The sequence below is a fragment of the Equus quagga genome, chromosome 1 (genome assembly GCF_021613505.1).
Source record: "Equus quagga isolate Etosha38 chromosome 1, UCLA_HA_Equagga_1.0, whole genome shotgun sequence".
Lineage (NCBI taxonomy): Eukaryota > Metazoa > Chordata > Mammalia > Perissodactyla > Equidae > Equus > Equus quagga.
The window spans coordinates 73,708,477-73,727,498 of record NC_060267.1 but is presented as its reverse complement, the minus strand read 5'-3'; the positions used below and the strand labels follow the sequence as shown (position 1 = coordinate 73,727,498).

The 19,022-nt window shown below is 38.9% G+C and overlaps 1 protein-coding gene across 9 annotated transcripts in view; it reads right to left on the bottom strand.

Annotated features, from left to right (window-relative positions):
- MUSK (muscle associated receptor tyrosine kinase) overlaps nucleotides 1–19,022 on the bottom strand; it is a 116,542-nt gene that overhangs the window by 31,415 nt on the left and 66,105 nt on the right. For all 9 annotated transcript variants that reach the window (XM_046644929.1, XM_046645007.1, XM_046644845.1 and 6 more), the window contains 2 exons: nucleotides 11,836–11,995; nucleotides 1,732–1,738 (listed from right to left, as the gene is read on the bottom strand). In XM_046644929.1, coding sequence (XP_046500885.1) covers nucleotides 1,732–1,738; nucleotides 11,836–11,995 — 167 coding nt within the window. The remainder of the gene's footprint in view (nucleotides 1–1,731; nucleotides 1,739–11,835; nucleotides 11,996–19,022) is intronic.

Here is a 19,022-nt window from a genome sequence, read left to right as displayed (position 1 = left end):
TATTTTTACTTAGTGTGATATTATAAACATTTGCCAATGCCATTAATTACTTTTCAAAAACATGGTTTTTACTCACATCAGTTTCCCTTATTGGTAGATATTGACATTGCTCATATTTTTCATTGATAAATATAAAGTTGTTTTTAATTCTGTTGTGCATAACTCTTATTATCTCATTAGAATAGTTCATTAAAAGTAGATTTATTCAACCAATAGATACAAACATTTTAAGGTTCTTAACAAAAATTGCCAAATGCTGTCTAGAAAGGTTATAAGAGTTTGAGAGAGTGCTTGTGTTATCACAGCTGAAAAATGGTATATAATTTGTCTTCATAATTCTTCTTCAGTTAATATTTATTTGACTACTAATGAGTTTTAAAATTTTCATTTGCATTACTTGCATGTGAATGATCTATTTCTGTCCTTGAGCACTTGAGATTTGTACATGCGTCCATTATTATATTGCCTTGTAATTAATCTTTATGGGCATGTGTGTATCCCCTAGTAAGATGTAAATTCCTTGAGGACAAGGCATATGTACGATTTGTTTTGTTGCTATGCTTTCTAATATATGCCAGGAACAGACTGAGTGGCTTAAAAATGCATGGGGAGGACAGGTGTGCTGACCAGTGTGAATGAAGATGACATCTCTTCTGTTGGTGGCCTGCATGGGATTTTCCTTTGACCACGTTTATGTTGTATAACCCTTCAGTAGACGTTTGGTTTTACCCTGAAGTCCTTACGAGTCAGGTCTCTGTCTTTAGAACTGTGATAGTCTCAACACCTATTTATCAGGTGAATGAATGTATCAAAGCTATATGAATTAGGACAAAATTGAGAACAAACCAGATATTTTTATGCAATGAATTACTTCATTCCACGGAATTAGAATCAATGGCTGGGGTTCCAGGTCCTGCTGAGTTACTGTGCTACCTGGGTTAGTGGGGTACTTATGAATCTGTGTTCTTAAGTCTGTCTGCCTGAGCTGAGATTGAGGCTTCACAGTTTGCTAGCTATGTGGTCTGGGCAAATCTTGGTGCATCAGATTCCTTAGATAAAGAAACAGGGATGATAATAGTTCTTGCCCCATAAAGTTGCTGAAATGTTAATGTGAGAAAAGTGGTAATCATAAATGTACCACCAAATTTAGCTGCTATTATCATTATCATTATTATTTATTAATCATTCTGAATCTCAGTTTCATCATTTGTAAAATTAGATAAAAATAGTGATTGTACTTCACAGGGATTTTATGAAAGTCGACATTATGCAAATAGAACACTGTAAGTTGCAGAATGTTGTATTACAAGGTGACACTTCCTTATCTACAGGATAAAGTTATGATGGAGAATTTGGGAGTCAGTACTTGCTTCATTTTCCATGCCTATCATTTACTAGCTTGTGTAATTTACTAGCTAGTGTAAGTAACTTGAACTCTCCAGTTCAAAGAAACTCTCTTAGTTTCTTTTCTGTACAATAAGGATAATAACAGTACCTATTTCATAGGGTTGTCCTGAGGTTAATTTAAATAATGCAAGTAAAGCAGTGCCTGATACATAGTAAGTATTCAAAGATGTTACCTATCTTCATCTTCATCATCATTGCGTAAGAGTATTAAAAGGATTAGAAATGAAAAAGTTTCTGGAATATTATAGTGCTCAGTAAATAGTAGACATTCAATAAATGGCATGTTAAACAGAACAAAACATTGGTATAGTAACAATATCTTACCTCCATTCTATTAACAGGAAAGGAAGTTCCCACAGGAAATCAAATTAAAGGGGAAAAGAAAGAAATGTTAGTCTATTTTTATCTCATGATTTGCAAGAGATAGTTTTGATACCTCTAATCTCTAAGTTTCTGGAAAGTTCTCTGCTTCTGCTAGGAGGCCAGGTACTGCATTAACAGGCAGATTTGGAGAAAGAGATTAAGATAATACTGAGTATCCCCAGCAACTGAATTCTTCTTTTCAAGTTGAGGCAACCGTGACATCATCATCAGCCCAAACTGTGTCAAAGCTCCGAATTTCCCTCTGTAAGCCACCCAGGGACTTTGCATCAAGAAAGCAAGGTGTGGAGGTTAAGCTGGAAAAGGTGGGAGAGGAGGGGTGGAGGAGAGGTTAGAGGGCTGTTATTCCCACAGATCCACTGGCTTCATGGATGTGTGACCTGTGCAGCCACACAGGGAACTGTGCTCAGAAGAGCCCTGTGCCTAGTTTAATGCTCTTCTGTCACCATCTTGAAACAAGGACCCTGCATTTTCATTTTGCACTAGGTACCATAAATTATACCAATAGAGGTGAAAGCTCAGGGCACTGAGGGGACTGCCCCTCTCCTCAGGTGAGTTATGGGGCTCCTGGCGTGAATAGCTCCAACTCACACTCTGCCTAGGCATGAGGGCTCTTAGGAGCATGTAATGGGACCAGCATTTCTGAACGATTCCATCTCTTTTTGTATAGGAAGTCTAAAACTTCACACTCTTTACCAAGCACTTTGTGGTTTACTTCCTCCTGTCCTCCCCAACCCCATTATAAAAGTAAGAAGTAGAACATATGCTTTGTCTAAAACTAATTTCCTTATTAGAATTTCTGCTAGTATCAAGGTCTAACTCCTTTTGAAGGTTTTATGTCCATCTGGGTGTTATTCTTTTGGTATTTTTAAGAGTTCTAAAATAAATTCCTCAGAGAAGTCAGTCTTCTTGAAAAACATCATAAACTCAGAGTTTTATTTCTAATCATTCCCTTTTACATTTGGGGGGTTGGTGAGTATGAGGTCTTGGTAACCTTGAGTGTGTGACTTTTTTGTCTTTATGGACTTTTTATTCAATGAGCCTGAAGATGAGGCACAGAAACCAATCTACACGAGGCACCTACAGGACCCAAACCTCATGACAATTCTGCCACTGTGCAGATAGAACAGATGGAAGGAGACGTCAGGAAATTCTTCCAGAGAAAATGGTATATAATTTGGAGGGGTGAAGGCAGATTCTAATTGAAGCTGAGCAGGGAATCCTGTTGAAACATGAGGAGGCCAAAGTCATGTATATGAAAAAACCCTCAATTTAAGATGTAAAAGGAGGATTCAATAGCGTGGAGATGAGCCAATGTCTAAAAGAATCCAGCCATAGTACTTGGGAGGAGATAATAAGCTTAGACAGGCTTCTATTTCAAAGACAAGTAAGCAAAGAAAAATGAAGCTAATTGAAGGGTGCTTGGTTGTCTCAAGAATATTAAGAGAATCAAAGGATGCCCTCATTACCAGATTTCTACTAGTCATATTTTCTTTTTGGGGGAAAGTGGGGAGCAGGGAAGGGGTCCAAAACCCTTGCAATTATAAACAAGTGCTTTTATCTCAAAACTAGATTTTTAAAAATTCCAGAAATTTCCAACAGTCATCAATATTTGTAGTATCTTTAAAACTATCTGGAAAAGTGAGTAAAGCTTTGGTTCTCTTCTAAAACATACAGCTACTCTATTATAAGAAAGCTGCCTGTGCCACAACTAGAAGGACCCACAACTAAGATATACAACTATGTACGGAGGGATTTGGGGAGATAAAGCAGGAAAAAAAAAAAAATTGGCAACAGTTGTTAGCTCAGGTGCCAATCTTTAAAAAAAAAAAAGAAAAAAAGAAAGCTGCCTGATTGTAAAAAGAAGGCTTACCTCTTAGGTCTAACTGCAGAACAGCTGGTAGCAATTTAGTGTGGCTACTGGCTGTTACTCATTTATTCTGTTCCCTTTTATTAAAAGCAAAAACAAACACCTTTAATCAATTTAAAACCAGATAAAGTCGCCGTGAAACACCAGGGATGGTTTCTATTTTGTTGATAAGAACACTATCTATTGTGGCTGAAGCACTGAGTGGTAAAGGGGGTATGTGCTCCTTCTGTGTCACATGTCTCCTAATTGGGGAGGACATTGGGGGGACAGAGAGTGTGGCTGACACGAGAGAGAGAGCGTGAAACATGGTAGTACATTCAATCAGCTACATGGATTTAAAAATATAATTCAAGGTTCTATGTACTTTCTGTAACAGCGTGAAATATTGACTCCTTTAAAATATAGAAAGTAAAACTATGTGCTACATTTGGGGGTGGGGGACTTCAATACCACCACATCAGATTTCTCCCTACTGCTCATTTTTGGTTAGGCTACACATATTCATTTGAATTTTAAATTTAGTGACCAGAAGCCCCAGACCCTGAGGTCAGTTCAAAGAAAGGACATTGCAGATGGCATGAGTCTTGGTAGAATGGGGAGTGACTTATGTTAGAGGAGGGATGTGGCCACAGGCTCATTTGTCTTGAGACTGAATAAGCATAGACAGAACTTTGGACCTCACACTCTCATGAAGGACCTATTAATACCATGGGAAAAGGGAAATGCAAACACGTATTTTCCTCTACTGAATCCCTGTGTCTATTTTTTTCTTAGCTTTATTGAGGTATAATTGGCATATAACATGGTGTAAATTTAAGGTATACAATGTGTCCATTTATACACTTATATATTGCAAAATGATTCCCACCATAGCGTTAGCTAACACCTCCGTCACATCACATAATTACTTTTTTTTTAGTGAGAACACTTAAGATCTACTGTCTTAGTAACTTTCAAATATATAATACAGTATTATTAGCTATATCACCATGCTGTACATTAGATTCCCAGAACTAATTCATTTTATAACTGTAAGTTTGTACCCTTTGATCAACATCTTCCCATTTCCCCCACTCCCAGACCCTGTTAACCACCACTGCACTCTGTTTCTATGAGTTAGACTGTTTTAGATTCCACATATAAGTGATATGATACGGAATTTGTCTTTGCTGTTGGAAATGGCAAGATTTCGTTCTTTTTTATGGCTGAATAATATTCCCTTGCATATATATACACCACATCTTCTTTCTCCATTTGTCCACTGACAGACACTTAGGTTGTTTCCATATCTTGGCTATTGTGAATAATGATGCAATGGACATGAGAGTGCAGATATCTCTTTGATATCCTGTTTTCATTTTCTTAGCTATAAACCCAGAAGTGGGATGGTTGGCTCATATGGTAGTTCTATTTTTAATTTCTTGAGGAATCTCTATACTATTTTCCATAGTGGTTGAACCGATTTACATTCCCGTCAATAGTGGTCAAGGGACCCCTTTTCTCCACATCCTTGCCAACACCTGTTAACTCTTGTCTTTTTGATGATAATCATTCTAACAGGTGGAGGTGAGATCTCGTTGTGGTGTTGACTTGTATTTCCCTGATGATTAGTGATGTAGAGCACCTTTTTCATGTACGTGTTGGCCATCTGTATGTCTTCTTTGGAAAAATGTCTATTCAGATCCTTTGTCCATTTTTAAATCAGATTATTTGTTTTTTTGCTATTGAGTTGTATGAGTTCTTTATATATTTTGGATGTTAACCCCAAATCAGATATACGATTTGAAAATATTTTCTCCCATTCCATAGGTTGCATTTTCATTTTGTTGATGGTTTCCTTTGTGAGGCAGAAGCTTTTTAGTTTGATGTAGTTCCACTTGTTTACTTTGCTTTTGTTGCTTGTGCTTTTGGCGTCATATCCAAAAAATCATCGCCAAGACTGATGTCATAAGCTTGCTACCTACATTTTCTTCTGGGAGTTTTATTGTTTCAGGTCTTACGTTGAAGTCTTTAATCCATTTCAAGTTAATTTTTGTGAGTGGTGTAAAATAGGGGTCCAATTTCATTCTTCTGCATGTAGTTATCCAGTTTTCCCAACACCATTTGTTAAAGAGACTGTCCTTTTGCTATTGTATATTCTTGCCTCCTTTGTCGTAAATTGACCATATATGCATGGGTTTATTCCTGGGATCTCTGTTCTGTTCTATTGATCTATGTGTTTGTTTTTATGCCACTTCCATACTGGTTTAACCATTATAGCTTTGTAATATAGTTCAAAATCAGGAAGTATGATGCCTCCAGCTTTGTTCTTCTTTCTCAGGATTACTTTGGCTACTTGGGATCCTTGGTGGTTCCATATAATTTTACAGTTGTTTGCTATATTTCTGTGAAAAATGCCGTTGGAATTTTGATAGAGATTGCATTGAATCTGTAGATTGCTTTGGGTAGTATGGACATTTTAACAATGTTAATTCTTCTGATCTATGAACATGGGATGTTTTTCCATTTCTTTGTTTCTACTTAAACATCTTTCATCAAAGTCTTGGAGTTTTCAGTGTATAGCTCTTTCACCTCCTTGGTTAAATTTATTCCTAAGTATTTTGTTTTTGATGCTATTGTGAATGGAATGGTTTTATTTCATTTTCAGATGTTTTGTTGTTAGTGTATGGAAACACAACTGTTGTCTGTATGTTGATTTTGTATGCTGCAACTTTATTGAATTTGTTGATTAGTTCTAATAGATTTTTGTTGGAGTCTTTAGGATTTTCTATATATAAGTTCACATCATCTGCAAACAAAGACAATTTTACTTCATCCTTTCTAATTTAGATGCCTTCTATTTCTTTTTATTGCCTGATTGGTCTGGCTGGGACTTCCAGTACTATGTTGAATAGAAGTGGTGAGAGCAGATACCCTTGTCTTGTTCCTGATCTTAGAGGAAAAGCTTACAATCTTTCATTATTGAGTATGATGTTGGTTGTGGGTTTGTCATATATGGCCCATATTGTATTGAGGTATGTTCCTTCTATAGCCAACTTGTGGAGTGTTTTTTATCATGAAAAGATATTGTATTTTGTCAAATGCTTTTTCCACATCTATTGAGAGGATCATAAGATTTTTATCTTTCGTTCTATTAATGTGGTATTTCACATTTATTGATTTGTGTATGTTGAACCATCCTTGAATCCAAGCGATAAATCCCACTTAATCATGGTGTATGCTTCTTTTAATGTACTGCTGAATTCAGATTTCTATTATTTTGTTGAGAAATTTTGCATCTACATTCATCAGGCATAGTGGTCTGTAGTTTTCTTTTCTTACAGTGTCCTTATCTGGCTTTGGTATCAGGGTAATCCTGGCCTAGTAAATTTGTCTTGGAGTTTTCCTTCTTGTTCACTGTTTTGGAAGGGTTTGAGAAGGATTGGTGTTAATTCTTCTTTAAATGTTTGGTAGAATTAATACCTGTCTATTTTGATGGCCTCTGGCTCTTCCAGGACTATGCTTATTACAGGGATCATGGGCAGGTCTCTGGTGTCTTACTGGTCTCTGCCACACGGCTGAGGATTCTGATGACAAAAAGAAGGCATCTTGCCAACTATCTGGCATCCTGGCGAGTTTAAATTGCAACTTGAGCCTTTCAAGTTTGTGACTGGAGGGGAAATGCAACTTCCTGGTTCATAGGGAGAGGTTCCAAAAGTTTTTCTGACTCCTTTTGATGACTAACAGCAAATGTAAATGAGTCAGATAGAAGTATATCACATTTCTCAAACAATGCATAACGATCTGGGCATACACATGGAAGAGTTTTAGGAAAATGAAGGCTGGTCTTTATTTTTTGTTGTCCCTCAAACACTAAAATATCATTAGCCATAATACTAAGCACTAGATTAGATTTTTCCATTTCCAGTTTTCCTGCTGGGATGAGTAAATAAACAGATGGAATAAAAGCTTCAAAGCAAAACACGGAGAAATTGACAAAGGGAGCTGTTGACTACAGAACAGTACGGGAGGATAGGGATGGCTGAAATGAGAGAAAGGAGAGTCTGGGGTAAGGAAGCAATGACAGAATGTCGAGGGGAGGCACCATGTCTGACTGGAAGCTCTGGACCTCTGGTCAGCCCCATTAGAGGCCAAAGGAGACAGGCGCTGAAAGCATAAGTGGAGAAAGTAGATGCTACACCCAAACTCTGGGAGATCTGGGGAGCATAAGACCATGCTTCTTTGAAACAATTCTGAATTAAAATGGCTCTACAGATCTGAGTTTCACCAGAGTGGCCTTATTTCCCTGAAATATTGGTTCAGGGAGCACCCCAGAGTTGGGAGGTAGTTTCCTCAGTGATGACAGAGGGACCCTCATAAGGCATCTAGCAGGTTTAACTGAAAAAATAAAGACAGGAAGAGAAAGTGGCAGATGTCTCATGGGGTTTGAGGTCTTATTCCATGGCACTCATGAGACACCCTCATTAGATCTGCTTGGGGAAATTTTAGGAAAAGTAGGGGAGCTTCAAGTCTCATAGTCAGCAAGATGCAACAGGGAAGACAGATTAGGAGATGAACAAAAGAGTCTTCTAGCTTTTTATAAATTAGCTCCTTGAGGTCGTCCCTCTTTATTCATCTTAGTAACTTTTTTTTCCCATGTGCATAAAGATTCACATTTATTAGTTCAAATAAATACCTAACACTCTCTAAACACACATCACCAGGCCCGTTGGCTGAAGTCAAGACATTACTGGTTCTAGTCTACATGACTGTTGCCCCACCTGGGGTCACTGCTCCTCATCTGCATTCAACTCTGCTGCTGCAGCAGATTTCAAGCCCTCTCTGCTGCTACACGCCAATCCATGCATTGCTCCCACATCAGTTTCCCCATGCACATTCTACTGTTATGTCCCTCATGTTACTGTTGCTGATTGCCCTCATCCTCACCCTGGTCTATTATCCACGTTGATGTCTAAGACCACTTCTCCCTGCATCCTGGGACATGCCTTTCTATGTTGCCTGTCCACATCTAAAGTTTCTTTCTACCACCAGAGGATACCATTATTTTTTAGGATTAGAGCTTCCTCTATTTGTATATTCCATTTATTAATGGAGTTGGATCAGGTTCTCATTTGGGCTAGGACAGGGATGAAGGGGTGATGCTGCCATATACGATATGGTGGCAGTCATGCTCTGTAGTCCTTTCAGCATCTTGGAGATCATGTCTGTGTGATGAATCTGCTTTTGTGTGGGGTAGACTACCCATTTTATTAAGTTCTCCTCCTTATTGGTCATAGCAGTGCCTTCAAGCCCATCTTTATACTTATGATGGGTAGGCTCTGAAGGTTACCACTCTGAAGGGTGAGTCCCTAACCAGTGCCTCCAGGAATCTTTGGTCAGATACATAGTTTATACATTCCTTTCTCTGAACCAAAATCCTAAAAGAGAGATATATTGATAAATTAAGGAAAAAGCCAAAAGCAGTGGGAATTTTTCCTACTTCTTATTTGGGACTCTAGAAACAGAGAACCTTATAGGGGTCCTTTACCCCAACAAGAGATGGCCATATTAGTGTAATGGTGCATGACATGGTTGGGTAGATGGCAGAACTGAGTTAGTAGATCTGAATCTCTCTTGGATTTTGTATGATATAAAAGTGAACCAGAAGTCACCTCAGGGTCCATAAGGGATAAGGAAGGAGCTGAGTTGGAATTAAGCAGGCCTGCCATAGTAAGGAGAGATAGGGTGACCTAGTTGCAGAGGTTTCAGAGTAGACTTTTAAGAGGAGCTTGCTGAAGGCTTTGACTGAGATATAGAGGGCTGTGCTGCTCCAGGAGGAGCCTCGAAGGGGCTGAGCCAGCCAGGGAGAGCCTCTGGGCCCTAACGAAGCCAAGAGATGACATCACAAGTTTTCCAACTATAGACTTCGCCAGAGATCAGGGGGGTTCCACGGGGGTACCATTGCATGAATCCAAGTTCCCTTTTCCCCTGCCACGTAGTGAAGAGACAGAAGGAGGAAGGGGAGGAAGAGGCTGGCAGAGAATTGATCTTTGAATGACTGAATAGTTACCTGAAATGAGACTCTCTTAAGATTAGCAAATTAATTTTTCTCTTCTGCCCAGTGGAAGTGTGGGTTAAAGTAGACTAGATCAGTTTATTTTCTTGGATTTGAGCATTCATATGTAAATGTTTCTCTCTCTCTCTGCACACCTACACACATATGTTATACAAATAGATATATGAAATATAAACATATATATTTATTTAACATTGGGTCTGATCAAATATCAACTAAAACATAAGATAGTGAGAACAAAATAATTCCAAGGCATCAACAATTTTAATTACTTTATCATCTCCTGATTCTTCTCATGTTCTTATGCTTTGTTTCATCTATTATTATTTGTCCTAGACACTTTCTTAGAAATCTCAGACATATCTTAACTCATCCTTCTACCACACTGCCATATTCAAGCACTTTCAAATCTTATCATTACCATCCTGAGGGGTCACATGCATCTCTCCTCTTCTCTCTGTACTGATTCCTGCTGCTGTTGTTCAGACCTTCATTCTAAACTCTTGGAATAGCCTCCTAACTACTTGCAATGCCTCCCAACCTTTTGACACCCAACATCTGTTACTTTGCTAAAGAATATACCTGACCATATTACCTGTCTCCTCTAAAATAATTAAATGACTTCCCATTGTTGGAAGAACACATTCAACCTACTCCCGTTCTTCATAACCTGGCTAGAGCCCACATTTCAAGCCTTCCTTCCCACTCTCCACCTCACTCCCAGTCTCCATCATGCAATAGAACATAGGCTGTGCCATAATATATACGGCTGACTGACTTCCTTTCTAGACTCCATTGCTAATGATCCCATTTGTTAATTAAGCTTGTATCCTTCACTCTACCTAACACAATGGCCTGAATCCAGTGTATTTAATAAGTGCATGTAAGAATGCTTTATCAGCAACAAAGTGCTATATAAATAGTAATTATTTTATTATTATTTGTTAAATTGAGTTGGATTTACTTTTAGGATTCCCACTATTGTCTAGGAGAAATGATTTCCCATCAGTGGAAATTCTAGAAAAACCTACATGATGTCTGAAAATACTATAGGCAGATATATCCCTGGAGGAGAAGGCAGGAGGATCCCTTGGTTTTGGAATCTTCTCTTTCCTTCATGAGCATGCCTCAGGGGGCCAGCCTTGTCTAATGCTCCCTATGTGTTTCTCTGTGTTCTCTATTCACCTCATATTAAAAATTACAAACATTACTGGAAATTTCCCCATCAAAGAAGATCAAAGAAGTGTCACTGAAATAAGAAATAGCAGGCTCTGGAGAGCTGGCCCTGGGCACAGGTTCTGCCAGTGCTTGCCTTACATGTGAGGCCAAGCAACTCTGCTGACCCTTGGGCGGTAGGCATGCTATGAATATAACATGCCTGGCATTTCCTGGTACAGGGAATTTCATCTCTAGGAATTCCACAAATGTTCTCAGAAGCCTTTGGGACATTTAAATTTTAAAAATAAACCTTTATACCTCAACACAAATATCCTAGAAATCCATGTGTCAGCCCTTTTCCTTGAAAACACCTGTAAGTCCTTTCATCACTTGCATGAAACAGGAAAGGGAAAGACCACAAGGCAGATCACATGCTCATAAGTCAGAATGCCCTCAAGAAATAGCCACGCAGAAATTGGCACAATTACGTTAAACACCTGCCAACTTACTCTTTGGAAGCCTTGGAAAGTTTGATTAACCCCGAGAAAGAAAGAGAGAGGAGGAAGGGAAGAAGGAGAGAGAGAGGGGGGAAGGGAAAGAGAAGAAAGGAAAGGAAAGAAAGAAAAAGAAAGAAAGGAAGGAAGGAAAGAGGGAGGTAGAGAGAAAGCAAAGAGGAAGAAAGGGAAGAAAAGAAAAGAAAGAAAAAGAGATAGAGAGAAATGAGCTCCTGGAAGCTCTTACCCATCACTTGGGCAGGTATACGAGGATTTAGTTTTTGAAGCAACAAATCAGCCAAAATCAATGATCTAGGTCAACCTCTGGAGTGTCCCCATGGAGGAAGAAATAGCCCAAAGAGACATGAGTAAGAGGTAAAAGCAAAAAGATTTCCCCAATATGAGATGTTGTGGAACAGTGCCAAATTTCCCCTCTCCTGGTATAATGCAAATGTCAAAATCTATCCTACCTGCTATACTGATGGTGGCTGCAGCCTTTGCAGTACTGAATTTCTCTCCATGCTTATTAGTAGCTATGCACGTATAGAGGCCTGGCTTGGTGATGAATAGCTGTAGTCTTGAATCAATCACTCGGTCTTTCACACTTTCTTGAATGGACCCGGAAGAAACCTGGTGGAGTAGGGGAAAACAGAAGATGAGATTAGGTCAAGGATTTCCTAATATGCTGCATCAGCAGACTTAAAAGGAAGTGGATTAGGATTATGATCAAAAGGCATGTGGTGGATTGCAAAAATAGCCAAAAACTTTTCCCTCCTTAGGCCCATGAACTTGCAATGTGACTTTGTATCTCTTCCCTCAGGAGGTAGCATCTTTCTCCATGCTTTGAGTCTAGATTGGCCTTCTGACGTGTTTTAGAAAGACATACAGACTTGTAAAGTTCTGGCATGTCGTGGCTTGCTTTCTTGTTGCTGTTGGAGCCTGTGAACTTCTGTGAACAAGCCAGAGCTACCCTGTTAGAGGATGAGGCTCACGTGGCCTGGTTATCCCCACTGCCCCAGCTGGGAGCCAACAATAACCACCAGATATACGAGTAAGGCCATTCTAGATCAACCAGCACGCAGTCCATCTGCGAACTATAGGAGGTTAATCAGCGAAGATCAGGCAATCCTGGCCCAAATCAGCAAAACCACCCAGTTGACCCACAACTTGTGAGCATTAATAAATGGTTACTGTTTTAAGCCATTGAGCTTTGAGGTGGTTGTGATAGAGCAAGAGATAACTAATGCAAGGTACAGAAGATATATTGTGTGGATATTTCAATATGTGATCTCTAAATCTTGAAGATAGAGGCAGTCAGTTTTGAGAGGTTTCAGACTTTTTTGACTTACTTCCATAAGTCCTGTTCAGTTCCCCACAAATACACATCAGAGAGATGGATAGTTATCAAGAAAAATGGTTTTGAAGCCAATTCTATTTCTGAGGCATGACATACATCATACCATACTACTTAAATCAGAAAATGAAATGTCCTTGAAGAGCCAGAATATCAATGCAATATTAGTACATAGTTGACAGGTTAATCTATGTAAGTGCTAATTTATTAGCCATCATCATTGCAACTCTGTGGGAAAAACAGCTGCCCAGCACATTCTGTTAGGTTGCAGAGTTGGAATTTGTACCCTAGTTTATTTGACCCCAAAGCCTGTGCTTTAATCATTATGTTACAGTGCCTTCCCTAGTGTAGGAGAACAAATAGTTGTTAAAAAACCAGAACAACAATAACCTCAACAAGTCAACCATGAACAATACAGATGTCTGACTTAAATGTATTGTTAAGGATGGTGGCATGTTTTTAAAATAGTGATACTTTCTTCACCATTTTCTTGAGCACTATGCCACCTTTTCAATCATTATTATTTAATTATCACTGTTTATATGAGGGAAAAATGTCAGTGTGAGGGAAGTTTGAATCGAATGACAGCCAAGGAATCAGCCTCTAGTTTGCCTTGGCTTTATCTTGAAGGAGTGGGAGTGGGTTCCATGGTGGCCTTGAAAGAGGTCTCTCTGTCACAGCAGTTGGGAATGAGAAATTTGGAGGCAGTTATTTTACTGCTTTGTACAAGGGAGGATTTTCACAGACTAGTGAGGAGAAGGGAAGCCCTGAGATGAGACTAGCTTTGTTCCTTCTGCTGCCGGGTGGCTGGCTGGTCTTGGAACCAAACACTCTCTGTAGCAATTAAGCAGTGAAAGTTTGTCCAATTAGCTTCTTTGCCCTTTTATTCTCTCCCTTCACTGCTAGTCTCCATCCTTGTGATACACACTGGTTTATGCCACCATCAATTTACCTTAACTGGGGAAACTTCCCAGGTCAGATCAAGTATTGTGGCATTTTCCCCAGATAAGCAGCCTGGACTCTATGAGAAATTGACAAGGCAGAGAAAAAAAATGTCTTTAAGAGACACACTCAGGAGGGAATTCAAATAGAATTCATCACTATCATATTTGTCCGTGGTGCAACTTCTTATGGATTTGAGCGTCCAAGTTAGATGGAAAGGACTGAACAATTTGAAATACAACTGTGGACTATCCCTGAATTTTAATACCAGAAAAAAACCTCACCCCTCTGTGCTCAATCAGTATGCTTTATGCTATAAGGATATTTTATTTATAAATATAATTTTTTTCCACTTTATAGAATTCTGTAGAATAGTTATCTTCTTCCTTAACAAAGTTAGTTCCCTCCTTCAAGAAGTAGGTCTGTACAATGCCTAGGAGACAGCTTATTCCTCAAATGCTGTCTAAACCCCCACTATTTTCATGTTCACACCTAAGAAAGTCATTCCTAAATACCTCTTCAAGGTCACTGAAAACGTTCTTGGTAGGAAAGAGAAGTGAGTTTTGAACTGCCTCATCTCTTTTCTCCTGGACTTCATCCAGGTGTTGAAACAGTTCAGCAAATAGACCGACAAGTTACAAGACTCATTGCTTGATTATGATGTGGCTCCTAAATGCTTTTCCTCCTGTTTCCAGAGGCCTTGCTTGATTCGGGTTGTGACTCATGCACAGCAGGCCTTGTTAGTCATAGTTTGAATTTGTTTTTCTTTCTTCATGGATCGTCCTGACCAACAGTTTAGCATTTTTGATGACCTAAAAATAAAAACAACCCTTTGCCCTCCATTTTGATCTTTTGCCCCTCAGGTTTAAAAGATCAAAGTGATGAGTACAGATTATTACTGTGAGCATTGACCAAGGTATGCCTAGGCAACACCAAGTACGTAATTGAGGTGACTATAACTGGTATTTACAGTAAATACGTTATTTTCTCCAAGTCACCCAGGCAAACTAACCTGAAGGAGCTGGACAAACAGCTCTCTGCTCTGTACATGATGTTCTCTTTCTGAAATAGTGACCTCAAAAGGAGGCAGTCAAACAGGAAGTTCTATCAAATAGGCATGATAGTGCATATCTGAGATAACATGTGTAAAAAGCTTTTTGAAGGTGGCAAAGCATCGATCTGTGGAATATTTTTATATATCATTAACACATTTATAATGCTGTTTTGTGAGAATCTCCCCCCAGTTATGGCTAATCTCGTAACTTCATCATGATTTAAGTTTAGTATAGGAAGCCCTCTGAAAGGTATTCTACCTTCAGTGGCTTTGTCTTGCAAATAGTCCCAGCTGGCTGGGCATACCTGTTAGGGTGTGGCCCTGTAGGGACCATGTTCAGGGAGGTGTAATAATGTCTGTCTGTGCATCATAGAAAAAGAGATAGTAGGCTAAGAAAAATTTCCATACTGTTTCTGATCAACATAACCATAAATATTGACCTCTTTCCATCTGGGCTGCTGAAATATTCCACATAATATATCCCACTTGATATATGTAATTATTTTAGTTTACACAGCTAGTAAGTTAAGATGACTCCAAAGCTCATTGTACTTTGAATCAAAAATACTGCCTCTTACAAATATGTGTAAAATATAGGTGAGTCTTCCTTTAAGAAAATTAAAAAACACAGTTTTCAACATAGATGACTTGGCTATTTATTTTATAAAATCCTTCTAACAAATTAAAATGATTCAACTTTAAAAATATTTTGGGGACTATATTTACTGGACAAAGCAAGAAAGACCTGCAATTTTTCTACATTTTTTGTCTGAATGCCAAAATAATAGAGATATTATCAATGTAACTTTAAATAAATCTGTTTATCAAAATACAAGGATATTTTCTGTGAGAAAAATCAGCTCTGCTCTATCCACACAAAACTACGATTTCCAATCTTGTAAAATAAAAGGAATATTACCACTCACTCAGAAGTTCATCTAAGACTACAAATTTTCATGAACAATGAATGATGTTTCTGTAGGAAGAAAGCTAAATAATTCTTGACCACTTTGGGGCATGTTGCTTGCCTTCCTACCGTTCTTTGGCTCTCACTGTTCAGGGCTTTAGTTTATTGGCGTGTTCACAGATGGGGAGACAAGAGCCTTCATGCATTTTAGAGTACTCCTTATACTTAGTGGTGTGTTAGTAAAGTTACTTCCCTGACTTGTAGTAAGTGAGGAGCCACAGTTGAAACTCTCTCTTATTTTGTGCCAAACAGCTCCCAACTCTGTGTTCATCTTTGTTCAGTCACCCAAAATGAGAGCAGGGCTGTGGGCTCTTCCCTGTTCTCCTCAACAGATTTTTCTGGTTTGCTACTTGTACAACGTTAAACGCCTGAGATTGCCTCCATTTCCTGTGATTTGCGTCAGCACAGGCAAAGTCATCTCAATTTTGATTTGGGCTTGTGTAGCAACACCAAGGACGAAACTTGGCCGTAAGACCAACTCTCTCTCCGACCATGAGAACACAGTCAGATGTACTTCCGTTTTCTTCCTGGAAGAAAGTCACTATTCATTTGTTTTATTTCCATTTTAGAATGTGAGGCAATGGATCTATTTTGCCTTCTGCTTCTTGTGAATCACATCTTGAATGATTAAGTTGGGGTCTCAGTAAGACCAAAACTAACTCAAACCATCTGGCTTTTTTATGACTCCTCAATCCCAACAGAGAATAGTCATATATCCTCCAGATCTAAACTCACTGAATTTTTCAAAAGCATATGTCTTTCCATTTTCTTCATTACGGTTTTCACAGAGTAAGACAGATTAGTAAAGTCATCAGTCCTCCAGTTTTCTTAGGGCATATCTTTAGACTACCTGGAGGAGCTTAAGACAACTACAACAGCTTCCACGCAAGAGCCACAAAACATAATGCCAAATAAGATTAGAACTTTAAATGACACTTGAAATTTAATTAGAAAGCTAAAGAACAGAGACTACAAGTTACTTTACTTTAACTTAACGAAATTAGAGAGCTTTAGCCCTGATGTCATATTAGAGATTATCTTCTCCAGCCACCTGACATCTCTGTCATTATAGATATGGGAAAATCAATGTCTGAGAGGTAAATGGACTCCCCTAAAATTACATTAGCTGAAAAGGAGCATTTACAACTTAATTCTTCCAACTCCCCATCTAAATCTCATTCTACTATGGTAGAATGAGTTACAAGCCTATAAAGTGACATTAATTTGTTCACTTGCTATGTTTTGAAGAGGTGGATGGTAGGCAATTAGATAAGGTAAACTGATTTTAATAACAAATTATGAGAATGGTTTTGTCCAGGTATCAGAAAAGAAAAAAGAAGCTCTTCCGTAAACACAATAGTGAAAACAAAATAATAAATGAATTGTAAGGCTTACAGGGTGATGTTTAAGATGATGCTCTTTATTAGTTGGGGTAGCCTTAGAATTTGGCATCTTTTTCATGGTTTACAACATCCACCAAAATTTAACACACTGACACACTTTGTCATTCACACACTTCTCTTCCCTGCCCTCTTTCTTTTCCCATATCTAGTATCCTAGTTCTCATCTTTCCCTTTATCTTCTTTTTCTCCTCATTTGGAACATTCCTTTGATTTTAAAATGCTACTGTTAATATATTGTAATATGATAATATATAGACACTGCAGCAAAGGTAACAAAAAGTTAGAAAGGCACTATCCTGGAGGACTTGGAAAATGAAAACAGCTGAGAACTCCTTAGATGACTTATCAAGGTTTGACTTTTTAGCTGTACTGAGAGCTATCCACACTCCACCCAAAGGACTAGTTTGAACATGCACCCCATCTCCTTAAGGCATGAGTGTCCTCAATAAGATCACCTGGAGAGTCGATGTATGTTCTCTGCTGTGTGGTAAAAGGTTCACTCAGCTGGCTGGAGGCACTCAAACCCTTCACGTGTGAAAAAGAAGACTGGCCTTTGACTTGCTCCTGAGATAAACTTTCATCCCTTGGAATATCCTGCCTGATAAGAGTGTCTTTGTATACCTGAGACTTTGGGCCATGCCAGATAGTTTATATTAACAATGAATATGTAATATCTCTTTTTTTCACCAGGGACCCTGGCCATGCTGCATAGTTTGACCTTTGGGAGGGCTGGGGACTGGCTAAGGTCAGTCATATGAGCTCTCCATGCTTACATAACTGACGCTGAGTAAAAACTCTGGACACCAAGGCCTGGGTGAGCTTCCTTGGTACAATACTTTATATGATTGTCACATATTGTTGCTGGGAGAATTAAGTGCTCTCCATACAATGCCACTCAGAGAGGACAGCTGATTACTCTACTGATTTTAATCTGTATTCTTTCACTATAATAAACTATAACCATAGTTTCTGAGTTCTGTGAGTCCTAGTGAATCATCAGACCTGAGGGTGGTCTTGGGGACCCTGACTCACCTGCAATTTGTTGGCACAGCAGACGAGTATCTAATTCCCAACTGTAAAATCTGAAGAAGAGAGTCAGGCTGCCTGGTGGCTCCAATGGAAGGAGCCAAATTGGGTAGGGGGGTAGCTCTGTACAATGGTTTGGATCCAAGAGTTGGTGAATACAAAGGTTTTATAGACGATCTGAGTTAGAGTCATTTTCAATCCTCCCCAAAAGACCTTCAGATAGACACCAGAGAGACTTTCCATCAACTAACAAATTGGGGACTAACAGGGGGTGGCTATCCTGAGGAAAATGTGTCACGGGGGTCATTTTGAATATTCTCTGTTTTCTAAAGAATTGTGAGTGTGTCCATGATGGAAAGAGTCAGTTTTAAATACTTGTCAAGGTACCAGAGTGTTAAGCCAACTTAAAAAGAATATCAGTTAAATCAGAACTTTTCCACTCCAATTACTGCTCCTCCCTTCTTCCCACCCCAAACCTGTGGGAGTCATAAATAGAAGTTTGGAAGTGGGGGAAGAATGAATGAGTATGAGCTAAAAAGCCAACCAAAGAACTTTTGTCGAAGGCAGGCCACACTCCTGCAACAGTCCGGACACAGGAAGAAAGGTAAAGGTTCTCATCTGTGAACATAGTCAGTGGCTCTGGTGATTATTTAGGGATAGACACTTAAAGTGACTAAATTGGAATGATGTTGGTGATTTAAAATCACTGAAAAGTGACCAGAAAAACAGCCGAGTCTGCTTGAGGCAGATCTCAATGGTGGGAAAAGAACTCGCTCTGCTGAATAAACATAAAAGAACAGAGTAAGCGTTAAATAAAGTTGTATTACAGGCAAGTCATGCCTGTTCAACACCTGAATTACAATAATAATCTTAGCCCATATGTTGAACTCTCTTTTTTCTACCTGAAATCC